We start from the raw sequence: 27,458 nt of genomic DNA, 5'->3' as shown, positions 1-27,458 counted from the left end.
TACAAAATCTATTTCTTCTCTTTGGTCCTTCTCCTTCAAAGGGAAGAAACAAAAGGCTTCTTCATTATTTTAAGAGTTCTCTACGCCTGAGCCAGATCTTCTGGGAAGTGACTCAGTGTTTTCATGAGAGCAACTGAACAGACGTGAGTTTGGGTTTGGTTATTGGCAGGTCCTCTTCCCCCCCCCTCCTCCTCCCACAGGGGTCTGAATATGAAGGAAAAGTCAAAGGAGTACGAAATCCCAGCCAGATAATTTCAACCTTTAAAAGCAAGACACAGAAACCAGTTTTGCAAAACACCGAGTCTATATTTACATCCACATGTAATAATATACTCAACTAAAGTGAAATACATTATAAATTAAATGAGTAATGTGTTCCTACTGCTTGACAACTTCCGGTTTCAACAATTAAAACAAAATGGAATGAAATAAATACACAGAAAGAGGAAAAAAAAAAAATCAACAATTTGTACCTCTATGTATGAACTGTTACCTCCAAAGAATCATACAAAACCAGTAGTATCCCAATAGTTAATACTGATGGGCAAAGTGTATTCTGAAGTACAGGGCTATGCTGCCATGAAATAGTCTTCATGGCCATTTTTCTACTTAACCCTCAAGATCTCTACTAAAATAAAAAATCTTGAAGGAAACTGTACCAGCATGAAGAGAGATTAAAAACACCTTAGGCCTTTTTACTTAAACATCTTAGTACAGCCCCATACATGTTTTAACCACAGAACCTTGGTAAGGTACACAGATGATAGTTACAGCATGCATTCTATAAGACTCATTGGAAAGATCACGCAAAAAAATAGATTAACCATTTTCCAAGTGAATCAGTCTTCAAAAAATAGGCTATAAAAGTGCAAAACTAGGAAAACAAATCTAGATTATGTACATATGGCTCAGCTTATGAACAGAAGAAAGGTAAATAGTGTACAATTTCCTGATACACAGCACTTCATTACATTGCCAGTTTACAGAGACGTTAAAATTAGGTCCCACGTTCAGGAAGTAAGACATACAACTGGAACATCTCAAGTTGCATAATGAAAAAACAAGAGTTTCTAAGTTTTGCTATTTTACATTTTGCTACTTGAGGGAAGAGAGCAAAACAAGCAGTGCAAATTTTCTTTTCGTTGTTTTAGTAAAATATATGGAAGTCAAAGCCAGATACAGAAGAAACGAACTCTTTACAACAGGCTTTATGAGAAGCAACTAGGAATGAAGGTGAAAACACACAACAGTTCTGCTTTACTGGCTGGTAACTGGCCGTCTTCCCTTTACAAAAAATAAACTGCATGTGCATTAGAAAAAACTCTTGTCTTCACAAAAAAATAGAAGGAGATATTCTCCCATTAACAGTTTATTCCTTACTCTGTTTAAACACCCAGCAGATGCTAAAAACCAACATTAAGAAGCTTTCAAGCAGAGTCAAGCAGGCCAGACCATAGCCACATCCCTTTTGGAAGTCTGTGGATCCTGTATTCATATTGCAAGCCTGTTTGTGACTTTACAGTTTGGACAAAGGTGCAAAGTAGTTTTCCTCTAAATGTGGTTTAGTAGAAAACTAAACGTTCCAAACATTTAGATTAGTATCGTGTCTCATGCAAGTCCTACGTGGTTTTTGTTGGTTTTCTGTTGTTTTGTTTTTTTTGCTATTGAGGTTCATTTAAGAAACTTCTCTGAACAACAGCAACCAATGCCAAACCAAGAATCCAACCGTATTCCAGGAACACCACAATGACAGACTCAAACGTCAAGTATCGCCCCATCCATGCTTTGGAAAAAAGCCGGAAACAACTCCAGAAGGAGAGATCCCTGCTCTTCTGGAAGTACACATTAAGATCTTAACATATGCAAGGCAGATCAGCATAATGTCAGCACCACTGCTTTGATGTTCACAACATTTATAAACTGGACAGTTTCAGACAGTTTATTTGGAAGTTGTTTTGAGAAACTAACATAGTTAAACAGGAAAAACAACATATGAGAAACTTTCACCTTTATGAAAAAGGAGCATTAAACCAACAGGATTTCAACTTCTGTATTTACAGTTTACCTGAGGTGCAAGGACTATATATTCTCTCAAAGAAACTCTTTTCAGCAGCTCTCAAGTATGTAAAAATATAATTCCTACCTAATATTTGGTCAATTAATTCTAATGAAAAATACTCCAAGTCAACGTCAAGACATACATTCCCCACACACCTTCATAACCCAATTGTTTAGACTACCTTTTATGGCTATTTGGTATTAAATGTTAACAGAACCAATATTATAGAACTGTAGTGTTTTTATATACAGTACAATCACAGCTTAGTTCAGTAGCTTTCACCATTCATTTTCCTCAAGGGATGAACTGCAGGTATAACTCCACAGAACATGCACTCGTGTCCTTAAGACCTAGAACAAATCAAAAAATAGGGTTTTGTATAGAACTAGAAAATAGCGTAACACTTTGTCTGGGACAAGGCATCCTTAAAAGAAAGAGAAGATAATCTTCACCCTTGCATAAATGCATTTAGAAATTAGTATTGCCATATGCAGTCTATCCTGTATTTCATAGCAAATTAAAACTGGCAATCAAGTCTCCTTCTGAACACTCAAACTCCAGGCAGAAATACAGGCAGAAAATTGAGTTAGCTTTTTTTTTCTTTTAAGAAAAAAAGCAGAACCAGGCAAAAACTACTTAGTGGGGGACAATAAAAGCAGTAAGATTAGAAGACTATCAAGAAATAAAGCCAAGTATTTTAAAAGCTGTCAGCTAGAGGTCAGACAGCTCCACTCCCCTAACATGTAAAAATCTTTTTAAGAAAGTCTGCACACTGGTCCAGGTGCTGCAGCATTCAAGAGGCATCTGCTTAAATTTCAACACGGAAAATGATCCATGGCTCCAGTTTAGAAAGAGCATACGGATATATTTATTTATAGACTTATTCACTGCTTATCTCCTTAGCAGCTAAGAATGTTGTGAACACAATGGAATTGTGAAGTCCTGAGATTCAGCTACAAACTGAAGAGATGAAGCACAAGAATTCAGCACACCAGGCTAATTCTTTTCACTTGACTTGTTTCCCCTAAGAGGCTACACCCATCCCTCAGACAAACAAAGAAAAAGCTATTTGGAACAACCTCACCAGCACACAAAGATAAAGTGTCAAGGAGCTATCAGGAAACCCTTACTTCTCTATGAAGTCTTGCTAGAGGCTGCCCTCGAAATGTTCAGAAGTCATAAAATGAGTAATGCCTCCATTTTCAGGAAGAACTGACCATCACAACCTCTCAAGGACTAGCAAGGATTCACAAACTACGATAACAGGCACATCCTCTCATTTTTAGTTCCCCACCCCCATATACTGACACAAGGGGAAAGCCCCTTGGTGAACACTTCCCACTAGCACTGTATCTAATTCACATATTTATCTTTTTTAGAACCTCAATTTCTTTTAGGAAAGAAGCATCTATGCTTTTTTTAATATACAGTGCACAAAATACGCCATTACCAATATTCAAAATAATGCTATACCAATATTTGCGTCACTTTCTAAGAGGGAGAGTTTGCATTTTCAGATGCTCTGGTTCAGACGTTCATAACCTCTCATCACACTTACGCAGCAGCATTTGATGTTCTGAGTACATAATGCAATATTTGAGTAACAATTAGTTCAGAAGGTTTGTTTACCGTTTCCTGAAGTCAATGATCAAGTCTTCTTGTCACTTGGTCGAAAGCGTGCATTGCCAATGAAACTCTCATAACTTCGCTTTTGCAGCACACTGCTAGATAAGTGTTGGTATGACACTGATCTTTTCCCTGACAAAAATAAATTTAAATGAGTTAAATTATTTCCTGATAATCTAATAGGTCAGACATTCAACTAGGAGCAGGTCTATGTCAGCACCCAGAACACAACAAGCTGCCAGAATACAGCTCACAAGTAAGGCTCAAGGTGGACAGCTATTCCTTGTCCTCTTAGAAGTTATAGGAAGCACAGTATCCCCGACTAGAACAAGGAGAAAAGCTGCAATTTAAGAACCTTGTTCTAAGCTGTTTGCATGCACATATCATGCCAGGTTTTGCTCATATAATTTGCAAGAGGTCTCTGCTCAATTCATCTTACAGTGGGGTTCACTTTAAGTGAATACCTCATATCATATGATACCTACATATTCATTTCCTGCATTCCTGCATTTGTTTGAAACTAGAACTTGAAATGGAAGACAGGTACACTACATTATTACCTTGGTAGCTCATACAGATACATAGAATTTGTAACCCCTTAAAAAATGTTAACATACATACACGAATAACTTTGTTAAGCAGGTTTCAGTGTAGTAGACTGGTAGGTTCATATTTACCCACAATCATTCATTCAGATTTATATACATGAAATCAACGCCTGTTCCAAACCAAGCCTTTGTGGCTGAAGTAAGCAGTCAAAAACTACTTCACAGAATGAAGGAAAAGTCAAGGATCATTTTTCTTCCCAAGATACAAAAAGCCCAACTACCATCCATACTCCATGAAAGCTTTAAATGCAGCATTGAAAAAAAACCTAGCAAGCTTTAATTAAATTAAAATGGCGAAGCTAAATTAATATTTCAACAGAATCTACAAAGCCATTGGAGTGTGTCATGAGCAATTGTCTTTAATTTGCAGTCTCTGCCAGATCAATCAGCCAACAGGTTATCCTTGATAGCATGCTGCCATTGCAAAGGCAAGTAATTTGAAAATAACACAAACTGAGTGGTTTCAGAACGTTTCTGTCTCTTCAGGGCAATACAGAGTGGCACAGCTTACAAGCAGTAATAGAAGGCATCATGCTTTAATCAAGCTTGCCAAGTGGAACATATTCTCATGACAACTTGATCCAGCATTTAACATGCAACATAACATGTTCATAGGACCTAAATAATGTTGCCATAAGCACACAGATCCTTAGAGAAAGATTTCTGATGTGTTCTTATAATATCTCCAAGGTTGATCAAGACTACAGAAACACGTAGTAAACTGCATATATTACCAAGTACCTCCAAGGAATTGCAACTCTCAGGCAAAAACAAATATGCCTCCAACCATATTAGGAGTCTAATGCTGAGAATTTCCTTGCCTTAACCTTCTCAAAATCATCAAGGTTTGGTTTCATTCATATACTTCTGGGCAGAATGGTTGGAAAGCCAGGCAATTAGCCTTAAATGCCTATCTTTTATTGCACAAGGTGCTTCTTGAAGTTTTTAAGGAAACCCCTATCAAAAGGGTCTTGTTTCACAAGTCTTTTCAACATCAGTAACAGCCATGAAAAGTTACTTTGAGATGGCACTGCATAACCAGCAATGAAACCTTTATTTCTATGACAATTATACAGTCTAATGACTGTAGGCATGGCTTCAAGTGCTCTAAATCACAAGAAACAATGACTATAATTTTGATTACAAACTGCTGTCTCCAAGCTCGTACCATAAAAGAGGAAGAAGTCTACCCAGATTTTTCTGGTTGACAAATGAAGCTTTCAGAAGAAGAACAAGGTGGATTCCAATGAAGTCAATGTTTAAAAATGGTATTACAGCAGCTGCCAATTCCACAAGCTAACCTCTCTGAGAGCGATGGCAGGAGAAGAGAATTTTTCTATTCTCAAGATAATGCTGGAGAGAAGCAAGATACTGACCTACCAAGTCCAGTCCTTGAGGGTACAGACTTGTCAAGACAACCAAAGCTACAAGTTCTTATTTCCCCCTTCTTATTTTAACTAAAATTAACATGTTTTTATACAGTATCAAGAGAATTCTCTATAAAATCCTGAATGGCTCCCTGATGAGCAGAGAGAACATGTCATGAAGCACAAGTCCTCAATCAGTTGGCTTGTATGCAAACTAGCATTCTATTTAGTCCTTAAGGACTCCACCACGTGATGAGAGCACACATTACATTCTTAGCAGAAAGTAGCATTCTGCCAGGCTTTTTATCAGTGGTTATCTATATATTCCACAACTGCACGAATGACTTCTGCACCCAGATAAGAAACAGTATTTCATCCCCTTGAATCACTAGGAATACCAAGAGGCAGCAATAACATTTGTCCTTGTGCCTGTCCCTGTGTATTCTATGTGTTACATGTTCCTCAAGGCAACTAATGGCACAGGTCATCTGACACAGATGACACTTGACAAAACTAGGAATGAATGCTTTCACAACTGTTTCAGTAAGTCAAATGTGATTCTAGCTTTGCTTTTCCCAGCCTGGAAGCAGAGCTTTTGCACTTGCCTTCATTTTTCCATAACTCACTAATAAGCCCACAACCTTCATGTACACAGAAAACAGAATGGAGTAGGTGAACAGACTCTTCACCACGTAACAAAATGCAGGTTTAGTATATTTCACTTTTCTCTAATCTAAAGCAACCTAACTCTGCTTGTTACCACAGAAGTGACTTTGCTGTTTCTAGAGAATGGAAATATTCAGTTTATTTGATACCTTCAGACTACACGAGCATGCATGTGCATACTATTCATTCTTACAGCAGAATCTTCACTTCAAAGTTCAAATCCCTGTATTTAAGGCTAAGTCTACACTGATCCTCAGCTAAAAGTCATGGATATTTTCTAGAAAGTCAGACAACTGCTTAAACATCCCCTGGTATCTTTTAATCTTGGCCTCCTACAAGCTTATGAAAATACTGAGTAAGAAACAATGCACGAAGTTTTTTTTCCAAATATATCACAAAGTACTTGTTAGATTAAGAGTTTTCCACAGTAAAGCCTTACTTCTTAGTGCAATGATGCCGTAATTAGAATAGCAGAAATCTGTCTCAAGTGTTCTATTCCTAAACATTATAAAAACCTGCTGAACAACAGAAGTATGAGATTTATATCATAGTTTATGGTTTTGATGCATCCTTTTCTATAATTGAAAGGAACAATTGTCTATGACAGCTATTATTTTTAAAAAATTATATTAATATTCCAGATGGTCCAAAACTTCTCATAAACTAAGCAGAAAGGCCTGTTCCATACCCTGGATTAGTCAGCATGTTGTGAGCGCTCTAATGAGCGAGCAGTACATGCTTAATATTAGAGACTGCAGGCAGGGAGGTGGAACTTGAATTTTAAACCTCCCTTTAAAACTCAGAGTCTTACATGCCTAATTCCCCAAAATAGGAGTTTGCTGAACCTGGATTTTACATTTAAAATCCAGGCACTGACTGCACTTGACAAAATGTTTAACAGTGTTTTATTTTCTCTATTATTTTATCGTAGCTGTGCATTTTTATTCCATACACCTTTCTTCACAAAGTTCAAAGACACCTAACTGAACTAGGATGGAGATACAGTACCTTCTACTGTAGAGCTGGTGACTTGGCCATTGCTAGATCCACAAGAACTGTAAAGTGATCCAGAGCTATATGGCTCATAAGGTTTGAGGACAGTCAGTACTTTAGGAGGATCAGCATCATCCGAACTCAGAAGCCCTTGTTTGGTTGGCAAAACAGAAGATGCAGGTTTGGTGCGAGAACATTCCTGAGGTAGCAGATTTGCATATCTGTTTGCAACACGAAATCTGCTCGTTTCATATCTTCTGTAATTAGCCACTGCACAGTCACTTTGTTCAATAACTGCCACACTATGTTTCATTCTTTTAGATGACGTTTCACCATATTCTAGATTTGCATTGCCCACAGATTTATTACAAAGATAGTCTCTTCCTCGATGACAAGACCAAGCAGATTCGTTTAGGTGAGAGTCAAGAGCCCCATTCATACTGCTGCTTACTACACCAGACTGAGACATCGTGACATTCAGAGCTTTCATTTTAGATTCAGCTCTTTTCACTCTGTCCAATACTGGAGAGACACTGGAACTGGAGTGCATTTCTTGCTGAGGTTGTCTATAATTACTTGCCTGAGCTCCAATATTACTTTGCTGTTTATGAAACTTGAGGTTACTCGGGGCTGTGCTGCTTGAATCAGCCATTGCATAAAGAGGGACTTTGTTCTGGGGAGGGTGACACTGCTGGGATTTGCCTGTTTGCAACAGTTTTTGTGGAATAGATGGGGAAGCCTTACTCTTATTAGGATTAAAAGACAGAGGAAGCACATCTTTACCAAGCAGAGCAGGAGGGCATCCAGTGCGTCTGGCTTTAGCTAGAGCCTTGTTCCTATAGCCATTTTTGTTAATGGTGTCTGGATTGTATTTGTGCATCAGCCTCTGGTGCATCATTAGGACTTCCGGGTAGAATGTTCTGTAAGTACAAAATGGGCAGGAGCTGGGCACTAGGCCTCTAGTAGTTGAAACCACTGAACATTCTTGTGAAGTCCCAACAGATAAGTTCAAGGGCATTTCTTGAGCATCCGCCATAAGTTTGTGTTTGGAGTTCTCACAGCACTCTCGTACATCAGTTGTATTTTTTCCATCCTTAAAAGCACAAACATACTGGACGTCATCTCCCTCTGATTCCACAGAAGCCTCTCTCTCTCTTTTATGCGAAGCACTGGGCTGAACTTCCTTTGTTTCCTTCTCAGACTTCAGCTTTTCCACGTAAGGAGCGGACACATTCTCATGCATTTGAGTCAAACTGTTACAAACTGAACGTTTGATCGATTCCCTAGAATCATTTTTCATTCTTACAAGGACCGTGCTGCCTGTTGCATTATTCAAGGACAGGATTTCCTTTTGCTGCTTTGTGGGTGGGCAGCCCTCAGCATCTTTGGCACCATCAAAAAGCCTCTTCAAATTTTTGGTTTCTTGAGCACCATCAGCAACCAGAAAGAGTTCCGTCTCCTGACTCTGCAATGAAGCTTTGCTGTCACCTTTCACATCTGCTGCACTATCAGCTTGCTTGTCCTTGTGGTGCCTCTCTAAATGATACCTCAGTGAAGTTTTCTGTGCTGCTGCATACTCACAGAATTCACATTTGTACGGTTTTTCACCTGAAACACAGTTTTATCAGTAAGTTTGACACAATTTGAAGTCCTGAGTACAATTAAAAACAAGGAAACAATCCAGACTTTAGAACAATAAAATAGATTCTTTTCTTCCCCCTTTCCCATCATCTTAAACCCCAGACTCTGAATCATGTAAAACTGTTTAACCGCTTTTGCTAACTACAGTGACATCTTCTGGTTACGAAGAAGATAGTTCCCTATGCAGAGTGGTAGCTCTGTTTGGCACAGCCATGGGTCAACTCCAAAAACTGCATTCATAGCCCTCGATCATACTGCAGGTATGCTATTCAACAACACAAACGTTACAGTACTATAAATAGAGCTGTTTCAAAAGAAACATTAATAGAAGTACAATGAGTTTGCTTGGCTACAGACAAGTTTAACTGAAGAATACACAGCTCTTTCCCCAGGCACCAGCAACTAACAAATTTAATACTTGGAAGTATTTCTGTGTTTTTCCTACACTGAGAAAAACAACATTAATTATTTTAAGCCTTAAAATTATTTCTAAGAACACAATATAATTGGCCCCTAAGAGATTTTCACTCAGGTATATAATGCGTTCCTTTTCAGATCATTTTCCCAGCATTAACTGCAATCTTCATTTTTAACATCAATAATTTTGAAGGCAACTTTTGTTTTACTTAACCAAAACCAAACATCCCATCCAAGCGGACTCAACACTTCCTTCCCCTCCCATAAGCTGAAGCCCATTTACCTGTATGAGTTCTGAGATGAATATTGAGGTAATAATTTGAGCGAAAATACTTCCCACAATAGCTGCATTCTCTGGAGGCTCCAAGATTTTTAACTTTTGCTCTTTCCAAAACATCTTCATTTTTATCTTTGAGAGAAAATACAGCTATATTATGAAGAGCAAATGCAAGTCTGTAGTCCCTTTCAAGACCAAAACCAACTATCTTAGCTGTACGCAGTAAGGAAAAAGCACAAAAGGAAATACCATTGCCAACTCCTGCTATCTGCGAGCATCTTTGGTTCTGCACTGATGTACACTCAGAAAGTAAAATGGTTTAAAAGGTTTCCAGCTGTGTCAAGTACCACTGTGGTTAGCGACTGAAATGAAGCAGCCCCACAGAATAAACGATGTAAAAATAGGCCTCAAAGAAAAAACATCTAATTCTGTAATAACCTACAAGAAACCACTGGAGAATGGCCTAAAAGAAAAACTCCTATCTGTTAAAACCTGTATTCTTATCTTAAAGGAGACTGCTTGAATAGCGTGGTTATTTGGACTGTAAACCTGCCCCGAGCACCGTGGCACAACACAGGATGTTGCCCTGCAGAAGGAAGGTAGAGAGGATGCCTGATTATTTCCTGTACTGTAACATTAAGCCTGCACTAATCAGTGAAGTGTCATGCCCAGAACCAGCAGCCTGGCTTTAAGAAGTAATCTTTCACTAGAACTGGGAACGCTTAAGCTCTGACAAACAGGAGCGTGGCAGGGGTTGTTAGTTCTGTGAAGCACGTGGCTCGAGGAACTAATTCAGATAAACTGCCACTGGAGGGCGGCATGCACAGCTTAATGTCTAACAAAGGGAGAAAGCTCACACACAAAACACCATTCAAATCAACGTGTCTTGATGTTTTTACAACTCAAACTGCCAAAGAAGTCAACTTAAGTAAAATATCCATGTCAAAGCTAACTAGAATGCTACAGTGGGAAAATAAAGGAGGAAACGTTTTACTTAACTAAGATGTTAGAAACATGATAGACAGCTTAAAATGATTTTCCAAAATTACTATGCATTGGAAAGTTTCCATACTGGAAATGCTAAGCATGGCTAAACTGCAGCCAAGACCAGCCAGAGCTGTTTTAAACAAACAGATAATGTCTCAATAAGCATGACTCAGCATCTCACAATGAAAGCTGTTGTCATTTCGGATAAGGCACTGTGAAACAAAACAAGCAAGCTAACATTAGGTAATATTTTTTTTCCTTTGTTATTGGAGGCAACATTAAGGGCAGCACGTTACCAGAAACAGAAAACTCAGTTTTGTGTGCCAGGACATTCTGTACGTTGTCTTTTCTAGCGATTATGCAAGTGTCTGCTCCTTAAATGCAGGCTTGCAGCATGTCACACACAGCAGTGCTAGTTTAGCTACATGTCTTCTTGCTATCCTGTTTTGTCCCCAGACACGCAAACTTTATCAATTAAGGAATCATTCAACATTGGTATCACATTTTTCTAATGCAAAGTGAGGTTCAGCATTAACCCTGGGTAACATACAGTTTATCTGTTCTGTCAAAGAAGAGGAGCTAAGTACATTCCTCTTGCATACACAGTATACTATTACATACATCCTTAAACAACTAATTTAAAGCTGCTGCTCCTGACACTTGGCCTATCAAGTTGGTTACCATTCAAAGGAAATACACAGCCCATGGATGGGGAGAAAAACCTTGGGATCCTAACAACCGCTGATTGTGAGCACTGGACATTTTTCTGTTCTTCCTTATAAGACACAGAATCAAGTGGGAAACATACAATGACTTGTTCAGAAATACTACCTTTAAAAACATGTGCTGTACAAGAACACGATGAATATGCAGTATACCCAGTACAAGTATGTGTCTTGGTGGGGGAATCCAATTATTTCTAGACAGATTGTTATTGAAAGTATTTCAGTAATTCCAGAAACCCAAACCACCACTGCCAGAAGGCCCAACACAGCTTCAAAGACCTGAAAATGCTTGTGTCAGAACATGTATTTCCTTTTCTTATTCTTCCTCTCCTCTCCCCTTTTCCCACCATACTATTTCATATTTCCTATGTAAGTTTATGAAAAAGGTCATCAAGAGAGACGATGCATTTTTGGCTTTAAACAGTTCCCAAACAGTAACAGCTATTTCAATCTCATTCCCCAAAAATTCTGCTCACCTAAATTCATTGTTTCTGGAAGCCCATCTTCGGACCCATCTTCAGATCCTCCTTCCACTCGCTCTACTGTTCCATTTTCATCTAGGCTTGCAATTATATCAGTACAGCACGACCTTGAAGCAGCTGAAGTCTCCCCATCTGTCCTCCTGTCTCTCTTATGCACTCTAGAATGAAGGACTAGCTGGTGGTATGTTCTAAAGGCTTTGCCACACTCTGAACAGTGTGTTGGTTTCTCTTTGTTCTGGGACAGTTTTGAATCCATCTCCATAGAAGGCACTTCACCGTTGGGATGTTTCAATTTGTGTCGGTATAAGTTACTATTCCCTGTATAACTGCTGTTTTTATTTACTTTTGACTTCCCTGTAGATTCAGTCTGGCTACCTTTATTTGCGTTCCAAATTTCACCAAGTTCTTCTTTATCAGAAGATGAGTCATCATTGTCTGTACTTCCTTCTTGTCCTGATTCTTTAGTTTGGCCATGGCCAACTGCAACTTTACCTTTGGTAGCCAGCTGCCATGCTTGGTACGTGTTGAAAGGATCCAGCTCAGCAATCCATTTCACGGGCTTTTGTGATTTGCCGTTTTCTGGAACCACTTTTGGTCTTAGGTTCAAAAATCGTAAAAACTCTTCTCTTTGAGATGTTTCTTCTAGATTGGGATCATCAGTCACCTGGGGGCTTTCGCCATTGGGTACTGATTCTTTGGTGTGCACTTTACTGTGCTCAAGTAGAGTTTCTTTATTGAGAAATAGGAAGCCACAAACCATACAAATTTTGTAAGGTGATGTTACATTTTCAGTTATATGCTCCTGCACCACCTCATTTATTGTGATGGGGCTTTCAGAACCTTGTTGAAGCTTGTTCCTAGAACCAGGCTTTCCAGTATGTGTTCTCATGTGATTTTTGAGGAACCACGGCTCTTTAAATCTTCTTCCACATACATTACACCAATATGTGAAAGAATCTTTGTGCTTTTTCATATGTGCTTCAACATCAAAAGCCTCATCAAATGTTTGTCCACAAACTTCACAACTGAGTTCTTCACTGTCCTTTTCATTGTTTGGAGAAGGCAAATTTGTTCTTACTTGACATTTATCTAGAGGACTGAGATACTCTGCTTCAACACGCAGGACAGCTGGTTCACAAAGAGTAGGCCTATGCTGAGTTAAAACATGCTTCCCAAGTTCTTCCGGATGCTTAAAGGTCTCATCACAGAACATGCAGTCCAGAGGCATACATCCTTCAGCTTGCATGAGAAATTTTTCTTGCAAGCTTTTGTAAGAAATGGTATTTGTTCCTTTTATTGTCATTGAGGCATCACTGTTCTCCATCTGTGCACCAACAGTACTGGCTATTCCATCCAGTCCATCCATGTATGCCAAGAGAGGCTGAGTTGGCATGTTTCCTGCGTTCTGTTCCCTATTACGTGTTTTTAATGCAAGGTTTCAGTTCTTTGGGAGATGTTCACTGATCACAATAAGGACACTTGTAAAGTTCTCCAACATGTGCTTGCAAGTCTGCAAAGCTCAAAGTCCTCTGCCAAGAAAAAGTTTTTTTTCCAGGAGCAAAAGATTATTTCTTCTCCATTTTTACCTGCGTTAACACATCACTCAAAGTGCATCCACTGGTTCCCTCAGTGACACAAATGAGGTTTCTTGAACTATTTCTTCTGATTTTTCAAGTCTACAGAAACAGTCAGTTGCACTTAGTTTTTCTGTACAAAAACTTAAAATAGTTGCATCGGGCAAAATGTACTCGAGGGCAAGTTCAGAGCCACAAAGAACTCCAGCACCTGAAGGAGAGAGAAAACAATCCGTAAGACTTTTCAAAAGAAAAGGAGATATTACCTCCCAAATAAAGAAAACTGTTGAGGCATTCGTTACTAAGCATCAGTGAGGGACAACTAGAAGACAGTCCAGTGATTTTCTACATACCACAGTAGAAATAAACAGCTGTCTTAAACATTCCTCTGTTCCATTAGTTAGGCTACTGCTTTAAGACTGCTATATAATAGCAATACTTCAATATCTATTTTAAACTTGCTCTTACCTAGCTGCATAAAACTGCTTAAACCATATTTCAATACATACACCGAGTGAAATCCTAACAAAGCAAGCCAAAGTAACCTTCCAAAACTTGTGAAACCAGAATTTAGAGCCACAGTAAAACTTTGTTTGTTCAGTAATGGCTGCTGAGCAAAATCCCTTCTTCCTCCCACCCCAAGACTAGCGAGCTTGGAATTAGCACTCACAGTTCTAATACAAAATAAGCATTAAGTACAAATCCTTCTATTAAGAACTTTGTTAATACCACCACTCAGAGATGTTAATATCCACAGATTTACAATCTCCGTCACAATTAGATCACCTCAAAGTTTGAAACAGTCTAACGATAATGTTCCTTGGGCAGTAGTTTAGTATTAAAAAAATCATCCAAGAGACCAACTATTACACTTCCAAAGGAAATGCTTCCCATTTCAAACTGCATGCAACACCAAATGTGTGTTTGATTATACTCCAAAATGAAAGTTTAGAATTCCATAAGTTTTAAGGGGGTTGTGATATCTTTAATTACAAGTCCCTTTAAATTTTTTGAACTCACAAGAATTAAGAAGTCCACTGGCAGCAATTAATTGCTGCCACTCTCTTAGGGCAGAGAAATTAATAGCTTTGGAGTTCAGGATTCCACTTAATCAAGTGTTGGTATAAGAGAAAGATTTACCAGAGTCTCACATGCTCATAAACTGAATGGGAAACATCCGCAGACAAAACCTTCCCAAACACAACTATCTAATCAGAAGAATGCATTCAGAATTTGACTCCAGCCTCAGACTTTCACTAATTATTCTGTAAGCAAAGCTGGCCAACTACCCACATCAGTTGAATTAACAAGTCTCAAAACACAATGTGCTCTATGGCTCACATAATATAAGACAGTATTAGCAAAGTATGTTTTTAGAATTCCTCTTTCCTTATTCTTACTTAAGGGGAAATAGAATCACAGAATCACAGAATTGTAGGGGTTGGAAGGGACCTCTAGAGATCGAGTCCAACCCCCATTATAAACATTTCACTTCATTTCAGCCAGAGAAAGGATAACCATTCCAAACAAATCTTGTATTAGATCAGACTACAAACACATTCACAACAAACAGTTGGAGCAGGCAAAGACACTGCACTACTGTGATCCCAGCCAAGGGAACCTGCCCCAGCTTTTCCTGACAGCTTTCCTATTCAGACAGCAGGTATGGTCTTCAGTTTTTAAATCTCAAAATCACTTCAGTTTAGGGGAGCTCAGCAAAACATTGCCAGGAATAGTAGGTAGAACACATCAAACACATCCCCTCACTACTCTATGCCCCAGTCCTAGGAATATTGTTTGGTTTCAAACTTGAAGTCAGGAAATAAATATTCTTGTTGTCCAGTCATCCAACCAAGGGCTAGACAACAATTCATTTGAGTACCAGGAAGCCAGAGTGGTCCCTTCTGGCTTCTTAAAACTCAAAAGACTATGCCAAAGGCTCACAACACGTCACGAGTCAACAGGAAGAACAGAGAGAACTGGGTGGAAGGGTAGGGAGTGGAAGGGGGACTGAGCCACCAGCTGATAGGAGGACAACAGCAGAACCTGAATTTGCTGCAGCCAAAATATCTCTTCACTAACCAGGGCCTTTATTCCCTTTTTTTGTCGTTTCTTTAATCACTGTCATGATTAATACTTCCTCCTTTCATAAGGACTCAAATCTTATGTAGCAGGCAGACTCAGCCTGTGGTATGACACATCTGAATTGCTTCTGCTGCAGCCACTGCTCTTGCCTTATCCTTTCAGTCAGTTTTAGCTTTCTGGCTTTCACTCACCATTAAATAGGCAGGTGGAGAAGCTATAACAAAAGTTTGAAGCTGAAGTATTCAAAAAGCTTTCCTTTTTTGTAAAGCATAAGGAAAAACATATCAAAGGGTACTGCTTAGCATGTTTTCATGTTTCAACTTGCTGTTTTGTTCCATTTCTACTGTAGTTTTAAGAGGTATTTTTGCACAACAGGATAACATGCTGCAGCACAGCTCATGTGCCTAAACAGTGGCTATATGCCTGAAAATAATTTATTTGCAAACTAAAATGAACAGCTACTTTTGAAAGATTCCTAAATGCCTCTAAGGAATAACTAGGCAAAATTGTAGAAGTGAGCGTAGAGAGTTTAACATATCTACTTTTGCCTACACAGGTACATATTCTGCAGTAGTAGATAAGAATCATACCCCACAAAGGTCACAGGCACTACTGGGAAGGAAGTGAACCAAGTCCCACACACTGAACTGCTGAGATCCATCAGTTATATACTCACTCCTGCCTGAGAACACAGCAACTGCCACCCTGCTACACCCCCCACCCTTTATGACATAAATGCACAGAGCAACAGTAGAGATGTCACTGTGGAGAGAACACAGAGGAAGGACATCAGAAATCCACACGATCTCCCACCCTATGAGGAGAAATATTTCGGCATTCAGGAAATAGATGAGCAGAGAAGTTGGTCTATTTCAACATCACCTCATTTCAATGCATCAAAGCAGAAAAATTACTTAACTGACTAAAAAACAAACAAACCTGTCCTCACAACTGCATGTAAACGCCCAACACACAGCTGGCACATGGACCACAAGAAGAGTTTTACAGAACTGTGTGTCCAAATTTATTGAGTATCAATAGATTTTAATAAACCCTTTGTTGAATCGTTCCATGGCACCCCGAAGCTGAGCACACACCCACCAACCTCTGCTGGCTGCTGAATGTTTTCCAGGCTTCTGCTGTATTTCATAGGAGGGTCTCAGCAGTTGTGAAGGACCGGTCACAACTCACCCTCTAGGCAGCACTGCAAAGCAGAGCAAGATATTCCTGGCCTGAAACCTAAAAGGCCCATCCGCAGTTCAGGCAACCATTTTTCTTGGAAATGCTATTCTATACAAGAGATAATATACATGGATTTAAAAAGAAAATCTTGCAGGTAGAATTTCTGAAGAAAACTGCAAATGCATCTAGATACTACTATTAATGTCAGAAAGCAAGCTGGAAAACTGCAGTCTTATTTATTTCATACTTCACTGTGATTAGACAAATAGCTCTCCGAAGCAGGGCACAATTTTATACTCATTGTTTAGACAAGCTAATATATGCTTAAACTATAAACCAAGTATGTGCACTAGGATTTTACCCATTATTTAAAGAGAAAACAACCTTCCTAGTGAAGATAGCATTATACCTTGGACCTGAGGACCAAAAGTGCTGATTAATTACATTCCTGTTCTTCAGAACACTGTAGGCACCAGTAAAACAGCAAGAGTTGCTACAGTTCTGCATTGGGAAAGCAGACAAGCTGTAGTTCAGAAGAGCACTGTAACTACTTGTGCCTGAAAGTCTCTATTCCGGCAAAACAAACAAACAAACACACAAACAAACACACAGTACCTGGGGCAGCTTCTGTCATCTTTCACTTTCAGGAGACAAAAAGGGAGGGACAAAAAAAGAACAGGACAACACCAGTATTAGACAGCCGGAGACCTGAAGCAAAACAGCAGACTAAAACAGGAAACGCTTCCTTCCAACATCTGAAGAGAAAGCTGTAAGTTTGCCACAGATTAACCTTTATGTTGAAAATAGAGGATGACTCTCTCCACATTTACAGTGAGTTCACATTCAGCCTTCTGACTTCCCTCTCCACCATTTGCAGACAACAACGGGCATCCCCAGCAGTAAGCATGGGGATCCCACCTTGCTCCATGCTCCTGGATACCTCCTGTGGGGTCACTACCAAAAGTGACAGCTCTTCCCAACTCAGAACACTGCCTGCTGAACTCTGTCCTTCTAGCAGCCCGGAGTACTTCGCAAGCTGTAGTTCACAAAAGTCATATTTGACCATGTGGTCTTTAATCAAATACTTCAGTGTAATACTTCAATACTTCTGCAGCAATATCCATCATATTTATGAACACCACAAAATGTATATAAAAAAACTGAACTCAACAGATGAGAAGGTCTCGTTTTCATCACAGTTGCCGTACAACCTGACAACCACACCAAAAAGCTGCTGCATATAAATAGATTATTAGAACGGACTAAGTTTTAATTAAGTGCCTGTAGAGAAGTTTAATTTACTTTCATTAAATTACACAACTGAAGACTACATGTTTCAAAGATTTCTTTGGGAAATGACCTATCAGTAGTAATTTTATTGCATTTCTACTTCCTGCATTTCAAAATTTCCATGAATATGTAATAAAAATTCTAGACACACCTTTCTGAGAATAGCAAAGTCCAGCCACTGAACTTCTTGCTTCAGACACCACAGAGCACTGGGACTGAGAGCTGCATAGCTGGTAGCAGGAAAAACAACTACACCTCGCTAGTTGGGTGCTGGCAGAAATAACAGCTGTTCAACTGTAAAAAGCTAACTGGAACAATTACAGAAGTTCACCTAGTTCCTGCAACAGTTTCTTAAAAACAGAAGTGAGAAAACTCGAAGAGAGTTACAACTAAGTGATAAGTTACTTTTGTACAACTGACACAAGAAGCGCCCAGACAGCTGCCCCAGCAACCCCATAACAGACCCCCTAACCCAAGGTCAGCAACAACCTGCCATACTGCACTGGCTCCAGGGTTCCTTTCAGTGCCATATGGAAACTCCAGTCCCATGCAGCCCACTGTCAGGAACACGTTCCTACCCCAAAGAACTCAGGGTGCCAATTGCTGCAGTTTAGCTGCCATTGATTGGTTGGTTTTGTAACCATGTTTCTTTCACCTGAGACATTTCCACAGACAGAACTCCACTTATTTTCAAGGCATTCCTTCAGTTTCCCCCATCTTTCAAGATGTTTCAGAAGGATAAAGACATTCAGCCGTTTGTCTCAGTACTTTCATACTCAGAACAGATTCCTCCTCTTCAGTGCTGCTAATGAACGATCTCACTTTGCTGCTGGTTTATGGGAAACCACTGACAACTTACTGAAGCACCTTTCGTATTTCTATCTACAGGTTTTGCCTCTACAGAATAGTTGCTTCCATTCTGCCTCTACATAAACTAATTAGCAGCACATTTTCTTTACTGAGATACCCCCACTTCGCCTGCAAATAAAAACCACCTTATTGGAAGTATTTATTTCAGCTGGGCACAACTACATTCAGAGGCAACACTGACCATGAAATAGCTCATGCATAACTACATCAGACTGTTCCTTTTTAAAGGAAAAACTAAGTCCAGGTTTAGTTATTTCATTTAGCTCTTATTCCCTCTCTCAGTGCACAGTTAAGTCAGTTCCACCACAACTGGCATGCACAGAGGATATTAGGTAGAAATACCATCCCCAAGTGGCTGCTAGCAATATTCAAGAGCTACAGACTCTTGAGACAGTGCCTGCAGAGTCCTAAGATGTTCACAGAACCCAGCAGTGACAACAGGTGTGTCAAGCATTCACATCTACGTTTCATCACAACACAAAGCAAGAAGTCACTGTGTGGTTCTAGTTCACCCACTGCTTCCAAATCTTAGTCAAATTACCAGGTACCCAGGATACGAGATTTCCAGCTTGATTCTTCAAGTCTTTGGACCTGTATATGTCACACAAACAATATCCTTCAGGTATTTCCTAAGAAAGGCACATCACATCTCGCAGAGTCCCTTTCTTTCCCATCCCAATTTAAGGGACAGCAGTCCCTAAACCTAGGGAATACATTCTTTACTTCATAGACTGAGACCTTACTTATTTCTGAGAGAGTACCAATGTCCACCTGCAAGTGACTTGAGCTGAGCACTGGAAAGCTATAACACTGGCATAGAAAACTTCATTTTGCAGAATAGTGGTAGTCAGCTTTTGTTCATAACACTATAGGAAGACAGTAACGTACTCTTTGTTACTGGGAGTCCTGTTGCCTTCCAGGGAAGGGAAGAACAACTCCCTTTGACATTCTGACTGTAAATCATTTAACAACTTCCCAGTTCACCTCTGTGTTAACAGAGTAGCATGAATGTACCTAATGTAGCTTCCCATCCACGTTTATTTTCCTGCTATGTATTGCAATAGAAAAATCTTCTACTAAGAAGTTTGTTAATAGTTCATTCTGATAAAGAACTAGCATGAGAACTTTTAAAGGAAATGGAGATCTAGGGGGAGGAAGAGAGTTGGTTTGTTTCAGTTGCAGGAAAAGATCAAAACGAAGATGTTCAGGTTGAAAAGAGAACATAAAAGATGACCCCAAATAGGAATTTCCACTCCCTAAATGCTGCACATCCCTAAGGCCCTTTGCTGGTCTTCATCTTTCAGGCCTGAAGTTTTCAAAGTTATTCTAAACCTTAATTCTTAGAGAGGTTTTCAGAGTTTATCTTTTCACCCTCTAAAAGAGAAGCTATTTTGTTTCCCTTCAGTTACAGATCCTTGCAATGCAACTGCAGAGTTTTCCAACACAGCAGAGCTGAGACAATTCATAAAAGCAGATCTGAAGAAACAGACATAAGCCAGAATGCAGGAGTGTTATTATGCAGGCACTTCTCCACACACACTTCAGAAAGATTTTGTATTAAAGCTCTTTTGTAGTCAGATAAGACAGACAAATATGCAAATCAATTTCCTCCAGGAATTTAATTACCAGTGGAAAATAACTAGCAGTTAATAATGAACAATATTAGGAAAACTCCCTCCCCCCATTTCAGACATCTATACTGATAGAAACAAAGGATATCCTTTCTCTAAAAAACCTTTTCCTGCAGAGTCCCCTTTTCTTTAAGGCTATATGTCTGCTTTGGCAGAGGATGGATAAGATGTACGCGTCTCCTTAGTGAACTGAATGCCTCTTCCACCAAAAGATGTAATTATTCCTTTTTAAAGCAGAAAACATATAAGCTTGCATCACTTTGCACATGTTTTTCCTCCACTGAGCAAGAGTAAATATAAAAGAGACTAATTCTTGGCATGAAAGGAGGAAGTGCTACAAGTAAGTGCTGACTTTTAAAGTTCAGCAGGACTGATCCAACAGATTTTTCCAGATTTTTCCCTTTCTCCCCCCACTCTGAGTAGGAGAGAATTTCTCAGGGACCGCAAAACCAAAGCTGACTGTAGACAGTAAGAAACAGCCAACACCTGTTGTGGAAAGGCTGAAAGACAAGAGCAATCCTATTCCAAATAAGTCTGGGACAAGTTTCACCATTGCTACAAGATGACGCAACTTCATTAAATCAAGAAGTTACGTGCACTTAAACTGGCAGTGACCCCTTACCTGACAAAACAGTTTATTGTTCTCAACACAGCAGGTAAAGACTCTTAGTGAAGAGAGTGATGTATTTTTACTGTTGAATCAGTTTCACCTTACATAAACTGCCTAATGTTTAGTCTTGGTTTCCATTTGAAAGAAGGTATTTTCAGAGACCTTAACAGCAAATTAGATTGTTCTTCCCCTCCCTCCCCCTCCAGCCCCCCATCCACCTTTTGGCAAGAGGGATGTTAAATCTCTCCAACAGCCACCACTACAAAGAAGTGGTAAACTTGGAGTTTACCAAATTAGACTTAATTTCTTATTACTCAAGAGGCAGGAGTTCCTCTGTAGCAATTATGGGGAAGTTGCATCCCTTTGGGCAGCATAAGTGAAATAACAGATTCTTCGCTATTCCTGAACTGGAGAGAAGAGTTCGCTTTGTTTGGGATATTCATCTTCCCTTGCCTTCTCACCTGATTTCAACTCTGAATCCAACTCTTACCAACACAGTGGTGCACTGGCAGAAAAAGCAGCAGCTTCCTATCCCACCCCTCTGCAGAGCAGTGACTTTGAAGTTGTCACTTTCAAACATATCCACAAGTATGTACTGGCAGAAATCAGTCCTGAAAGATGGAAAAATGCACAGTCTGGTGGAAAGACATTTACTTCTACTAAGTCCTTCCCTGGCCTCAAATCTGAAGATACAAAAATAGCAATGCGTTTGAAATACACATTTCTTCCATGAAGGTGGGAGCTCTTCCAGAAATCAGATGGAGATTCAAACAGTTTTAATTGCCTGGTACTACCTTAATTATCCTGCACTAGTGGACTGGAGGGAAGCATGTGATGACCAACACATGGCTTCAGAGTGACGAACTACCCTAGGAAGCAAAGCCAGCATCTACAAGAAATGGACCTCTCCAGAGAGAGGAAATAAGTAAAATTTCTGTATGCTTTGTTTTTGTAGCAGGTTAGAAGCAAACATTAAAGCTAAACAGAAGTCGTGGCTTCTCTGGACCACCTTTATATCCATTCTCCTACTGGTATTACACACCACAGGCTTTGGAGCACATCTAGTTTGCTTCTTCCTATCTACACAGCAGAAGGCAGCTGACCAAAGACTTCACTTCATCAGCCTCATCTACCACTGCAATGAAGTGTAAGCACAAGGGCCTTCATATCCCTTAGGTAGTTTATGTCAGAAGCAAACTACACTACACTCTACTACACAGAAGAATGCAAGTATGCTTGTTGCACATAAACAAATTCAGACTTGGATATTTTCAGTTGCATAAAAACTCTATAGAGGGTTTTGGTTTTTTTTTAAACTTTACAGTCTTTTTCTACTCCAAAGTGTAAAAAATCCCTATCCAGACGATTATTCACGTACTCTTGGATGAGTTTCTGCTCAAATCTTGAAGTCACACTGCACTACATAGATTTTCCTGTGAATTCTAACCACGTTTCCTCTTGTACTTTCTTTTGAAATTCTCAATGCAGTCAGATAAACAATTCAAACTTCTGCAATGAACTCAGACGTTGGGCGCACAAACAAGTCTGTCTCAGATTTTTGATTTATGCATCATTTTCCTCAGCACCTACAGTGGTTTAATAAGAAGTTCCACGTCTCTCCTGTCACAGCACATAGTTTGTCCTGTTCTCCCTCCCCCACCCCAAAAGAAAGAAAAAAAAAAAATACAAAAGAGGAGGAAGAATCACAAAAGCATCTAATCCATAAACTCTAAGTTATAAACCCCTGATATCGGTCAGAGCACAGTGGTAGAAATTTCAATATATTTCCCTCCTGTTTGGCAGAAGAATCAAAACAATAAAAGCAATAAAACAAGATTATTTGGGAATTCCCCTGAAAAAAAGTTAAAAACAACCAAACCTTTGGGAGAGTAGCCTTAATTTTGGAGGTAGATGGAAAAAATAGGCAAAGTTTGCTTAGCAAGGCTGTTTGTTTGTTTGTTTTCTAATTAAAACACAACACAGTGAGGATCTTGCATAGCTTGGTCATATCCTTTTCCTTACTTTTGTCTTCAGTTGCAAATCTCCCGTGGTATGAGTCACATCTCTCTAAAAGCATGCATACAGTAGGCAGCACAATCCCCCGCCCCTATTAAGGCACCAGAAAGAAAAACTCTTCTCAACTTTTTTTTTTGTTACTAAAGTTACCTTAAAAAGGAGGGTCAAGGGTCAGCAGAAATGACCCAGAGCCTGTTAAAAGTCAGTAACAGTTTGAAATAAATGCAATTATGAGATGTGGAAAGAATATCTTACTGGAATGCTGATGTTCTAAATCCAGAGTCTCAAAAATAAGAGGGCTGAGCTGGCAAATGGCAGCCCTGCTGCAACCGAAATGCACTATCTTGCTATATTTAAAGACAATACCTCAACAGTTAAGTATTGGAACATTTTAAGTGAGATAAATAAGCATAAGACACAGGCAAATATCCTCGGTTATTTAATCATCCTGAAAGCAGTGTGGAAGTGTGAGGGGGAGTTCAAAGGTCAAACTCTTCTTTCAGCTGCTCGCAAAGAAAAGAAAGCTTAGCCCATTTTACCTTAGGGAAGGGAAGGGGGGCCGGGGCTGTTCTTTCCATATGCCAGTACTAGTTACACATTTCATAACACAGGAAAGAGGGAGTGTATTTACATATACAGTGCATGGAATCTTTTACTAGGACAATGAATTCCATATCAAGATCCAGGTTGAAAGAGTTGGGACAAAAGAGTCCCAAAGAACAAAGGGAAGTTAAAATTTACTTAGCATTTCCCCAGAGCTCCTTAGCTACAGGGGGAAAAAAAAAATAAAAATAAAAATCTGAGAGTTTGTAATTAAGAGCTTATTGTAATCACCATTTTGAAAGTCAAGTGAAACCTCACAGTTCCCTTTTGAAATTACTTCCCCCAAACACGGTGCTCACTGAGCACCCCGCTCACTTAAAACGTGATACTAATCTATCACTGCAGCTCTAAATGGAAGCGCAGCAGTGAGGAGGAGATACTTTCTGAAGGTTAGAAGTACTCGAAAGGAATTTTTAAATGTGATCTCATGAAAGGGGAAACCAAAATGAAGTAACCTTTTGTAAGACAGCCTGACAAAGGTGCTAAGGTTTATTAGCTTCCTCTTCCTAGCCCCCACCCTACATCTTGTCCGTCCCCCCCCCCCCAGCTGCTACCTAAACAAAGAAAGACATATTCCCTTAAAATGAAGGGGGAAAAAAAAAAGCCCTCTAATCCAGAGCCTGGAAGCCATTCTGTAAAGACTACTTAATGTGAAACTTTGTTTACAAGATACAAATATAGCCCTCTCACCACATTCAAAACCAGAAAACATCCACTTATTTAAAGAAATACTTTTTCTATTTTGATCAGCCAGAATGTAGGTACTCATTTTAAATTTAAATTGAGCTCAATAGTGCCATGTGAATGCTTTAAATTCATGTATGATATGCACTGTTTGAGAATGTTTAAACAAAGGAAGTAGGAAAAGCCTCAAAATACACAGTAAAACTTAATGACTTCAATTTAAAAACACATACTGATTGCAGCACGTAGAATTATTCTCTTCTGCTCACAGCCAGCCTTCAGAAAGGCTGAGCGCAGGCAGTGGAGTAATTTGTCCCACTGGAAATTCTGTATAAAACATCTACCTAAAATAAACAAGGCTTCGCAGCGAGAATCGTCAACTGCCATTAAGGACACACCTTAAAGTTCTTACCACACAGTAACTAAACAAGTACAAACTAGTGGTGACTGCTCGCTACTTTTGTCTGAAAAGTTAATGAGATCAATTCACCCCTCAGTATCAGATCTTAAGATAGTTTTCCTAAAAAGGCAAGAGACAAACAACCCCCAAAGACGAATAGCCCAGCGCTGGGTGCCCGATGTGTTATCAGAACGCCCGAGGTTCTTGTAAATACGCATATAAATATTAACATTTAAACCTGACACCACCTAATACTAGAAGGTAAAACGCTGAGCTGCTGAGAACGCTGCTGCTCGGGTACTGGAAGGCAGCTGTTGTTCCCCTGCCTTTTCTTTTGTTGTGCTTAATCTCATGTCAAGTCATTCAACCAACTCCAAAGCGATGAAGACATAATTGAACAACCTTAACTAAAAGCTGATCTACTGTTCTTAAATAGCTCCAGATAGCGTTTAACGATTCGAGGAGACGCACATATTTTAATGGAACCTATAGAATTTAAATCAGCAACTCTGGTGCATGCAGAAGAGTTGCCTGGCTGCGGGCCAAGCCAATCAATAATCACCGTAATAACCACGTTTCTGAAGTTATTCTCCTTTCATATTCATCACTCCGAAAACTTAAAAGGCAGCACTTCCAAACAGTGCTAATCTCGAAGCACGACCTGCTAAGATGTAAAACCCAGACGCTTCGCACACAATTACGGTACTGCTCATTTTCAAAAGCATCGCAGAAAGGTTAGCGATCACAAAGGCACATTCTTGCCACAGATCCTAAAATATTGACTCTGTTACAGAACTAGTTAAAGGGGAAGAAAAAACACCTCCTCCACCCTTCCCCTCCGCCCTCCCCCTGCCAAAGAATGCAGCTTATCCTACTTATTTAAAACCGTCCTTCTGCATTATCCAAGGAAACGCTTAAACCTTAGTGTGGACATCACAAATTAAAGTCTTAGCCGTATTCCCAAACCTACTGTAAATAAGAGCTCCTAAGAGCAATAAAACATGGCGTTAAAGCATTTGCAAGCCATTGTCATAGCACCGAGCTCCGATACCTTTGCAGACACAAAACCAGCCCCCCAGCACGAGCATGGAAGCGCTGGTCAGCAAGTCAATGCCTGCTATTCAACTTGTAGTCAGGCGTTTGAGTTCTGTGTCTTCCAGATCATATCACTGCCGCGTTTCAGGGCCTAATAAAATGTGAAGAATGATATGTTCTCTTTCTAACCGCATTTGAAACTGCGTTATTTCCCTCTCCTCTTTTTCACGCATTCTTACAAAAACTTCCTTTTTCACATACTTCTATAAGAAAACATCTCACTGCACCTCCTTCAGTTCCTATTTCTATTTTCGATTTTCACTGTGTGCTTCTGCTGCTGCCTCCCCCTCAAACCCACCGCTGGAAACTGGGGTAGTTTTAAAGCTCTCAAGGTCATTCCAGAAACAACAACAGAAAAATGTTGTTGCCTTTAAAAGAAAAAAAAAAAAAAAGAAAAAAAAGAAAAAAAAAAAAAAGAAAAAAAAAAGAAAAAGAAAAACAACAAAAAAACCCACCTTTAAGCACACAAAACCCCCAGCCTAAACCCTTTTCAAATCCAAACGCCTTTCATCAGCAGATCAATAACACAGCATAAAGATTTTTGTTCGCCACCACTTCAAAACTATTACGCTCCAATTCAAGATACTTACAGGAGTCACAGCACGTTTGGGGGTGGCTCATTAGAGCACAGAGCTCACTCTGCTGCAGGTTTCTGTGTGGGGAACAAACAAAAACCCCACACCCAGAACAGAAAGTCCGGTGGGTATCACGGAACAGAGTGAAATTCAATCCGCAGATATCCCAGAATTTTATTGTCCTCGCTTGGCAACGTCTTTTGTTGCTCCACAAGTCAGTTGGAGCTTATTTATTTATTTCCCAAACTTCCTATTCCCCTCGAAGATCAGTAAATAAGAGGAGAAACGCGATGCCAAGACACGATCGCGGCTCAGCCTTCAGAGGAGGGAGGCAAACAACACAAAAAAGCTGGCAGAACGGATCAATAAACTTTTCCTTCCCTTCCCCCCCCCCCCGCCCCACGAGCCACTTACTACAGAGCCTTCTTCCAGGCACATCTCGGCTCACAAAGGAGCTCAGCTCCGCTCTCCTCCCGCGCCCCCCACCCAGCTCGGCGGGGCCAGGTATGGGGTTGGAGGGGAACACCTGCACGGGGGGCCGGGAGGAGCGGGGCTGCGTGCCGAGCTCCGCGTTGGGAGCGGCTCGTTACCTGCTGCTGCTCCGCCACAGGAGGGGCAAGGCCGCTCACCTGCCCCCCGCTGCCCCCGCCCTTCCTCCTCCTCCTCCTCCTCAGCCCCCCCCAGGGCCGGGACGGCGCTGCCGCTGGGCGCCCGCGGCCTCACACGCGTGGGCCCCGTCAGCCACACGGCTCCCTCAGGTGCCGCCGCGTGAGGGGAATGAGGAGGAAGGGGGAGGGGGTTTGGGGGAAGAAAGGGGGGGGGGTGGGCCGGGGCCCCGCTGGAAGCCGACCCTCAGACCTCCCTCACCTGTGCCTGAGCCGCCTGCCCGGCCGGCATCCTGAGGTGGGGCAGGAGGGAGGAGGGAAGCGAGGGCGGCCGCCCGCGGTGCCGCCGGAGCCCGGACTCGGCGGCGCTGGCGCTCGGGGCACTGTTTG

The 27,458-nt window shown here is 40.4% G+C and overlaps 1 protein-coding gene across 4 annotated transcripts; it reads right to left on the bottom strand.

The window, feature by feature from the left end:
- Positions 1 to 289: 289 nt before the first annotated feature.
- On the bottom strand, positions 290 to 27,458 carry ZNF217 (zinc finger protein 217). Of its 4 annotated transcripts, XM_072350537.1 has the most exons (7): positions 27,331 to 27,416; positions 26,479 to 26,540; positions 11,843 to 13,633; positions 9,661 to 9,786; positions 7,335 to 8,927; positions 3,689 to 3,817; positions 290 to 2,409 (listed from the first exon to the last, which is right to left on the bottom strand). In XM_072350537.1, the coding sequence occupies exons 3-6, from the start codon at positions 13,239 to 13,241 to the stop codon at positions 3,708 to 3,710; spliced, it is 3,228 nt and encodes a 1,075-aa protein (XP_072206638.1). In that variant the 5' UTR covers positions 13,242 to 13,633; positions 26,479 to 26,540; positions 27,331 to 27,416; the 3' UTR covers positions 290 to 2,409; positions 3,689 to 3,707. The 4 variants fall into 4 exon arrangements, with proteins under 4 accessions (XP_072206638.1, XP_072206637.1, XP_072206639.1 ...); XM_072350536.1 differs by lacking the exon at positions 26,479 to 26,540 and having other exon boundaries at positions 27,331 to 27,458; XM_072350538.1 differs by lacking the exons at positions 26,479 to 26,540; positions 27,331 to 27,416 and adding an exon at positions 26,878 to 27,061.

The sequence above is a fragment of the Excalfactoria chinensis genome, chromosome 15 (assembly GCF_039878825.1).
Source record: "Excalfactoria chinensis isolate bCotChi1 chromosome 15, bCotChi1.hap2, whole genome shotgun sequence".
NCBI classification, from domain to species: Eukaryota; Metazoa; Chordata; class Aves; order Galliformes; family Phasianidae; genus Excalfactoria; species Excalfactoria chinensis.
Note: the sequence above shows the minus strand (reverse complement) of the source record. Positions and strands in the feature narration are given on the sequence as shown.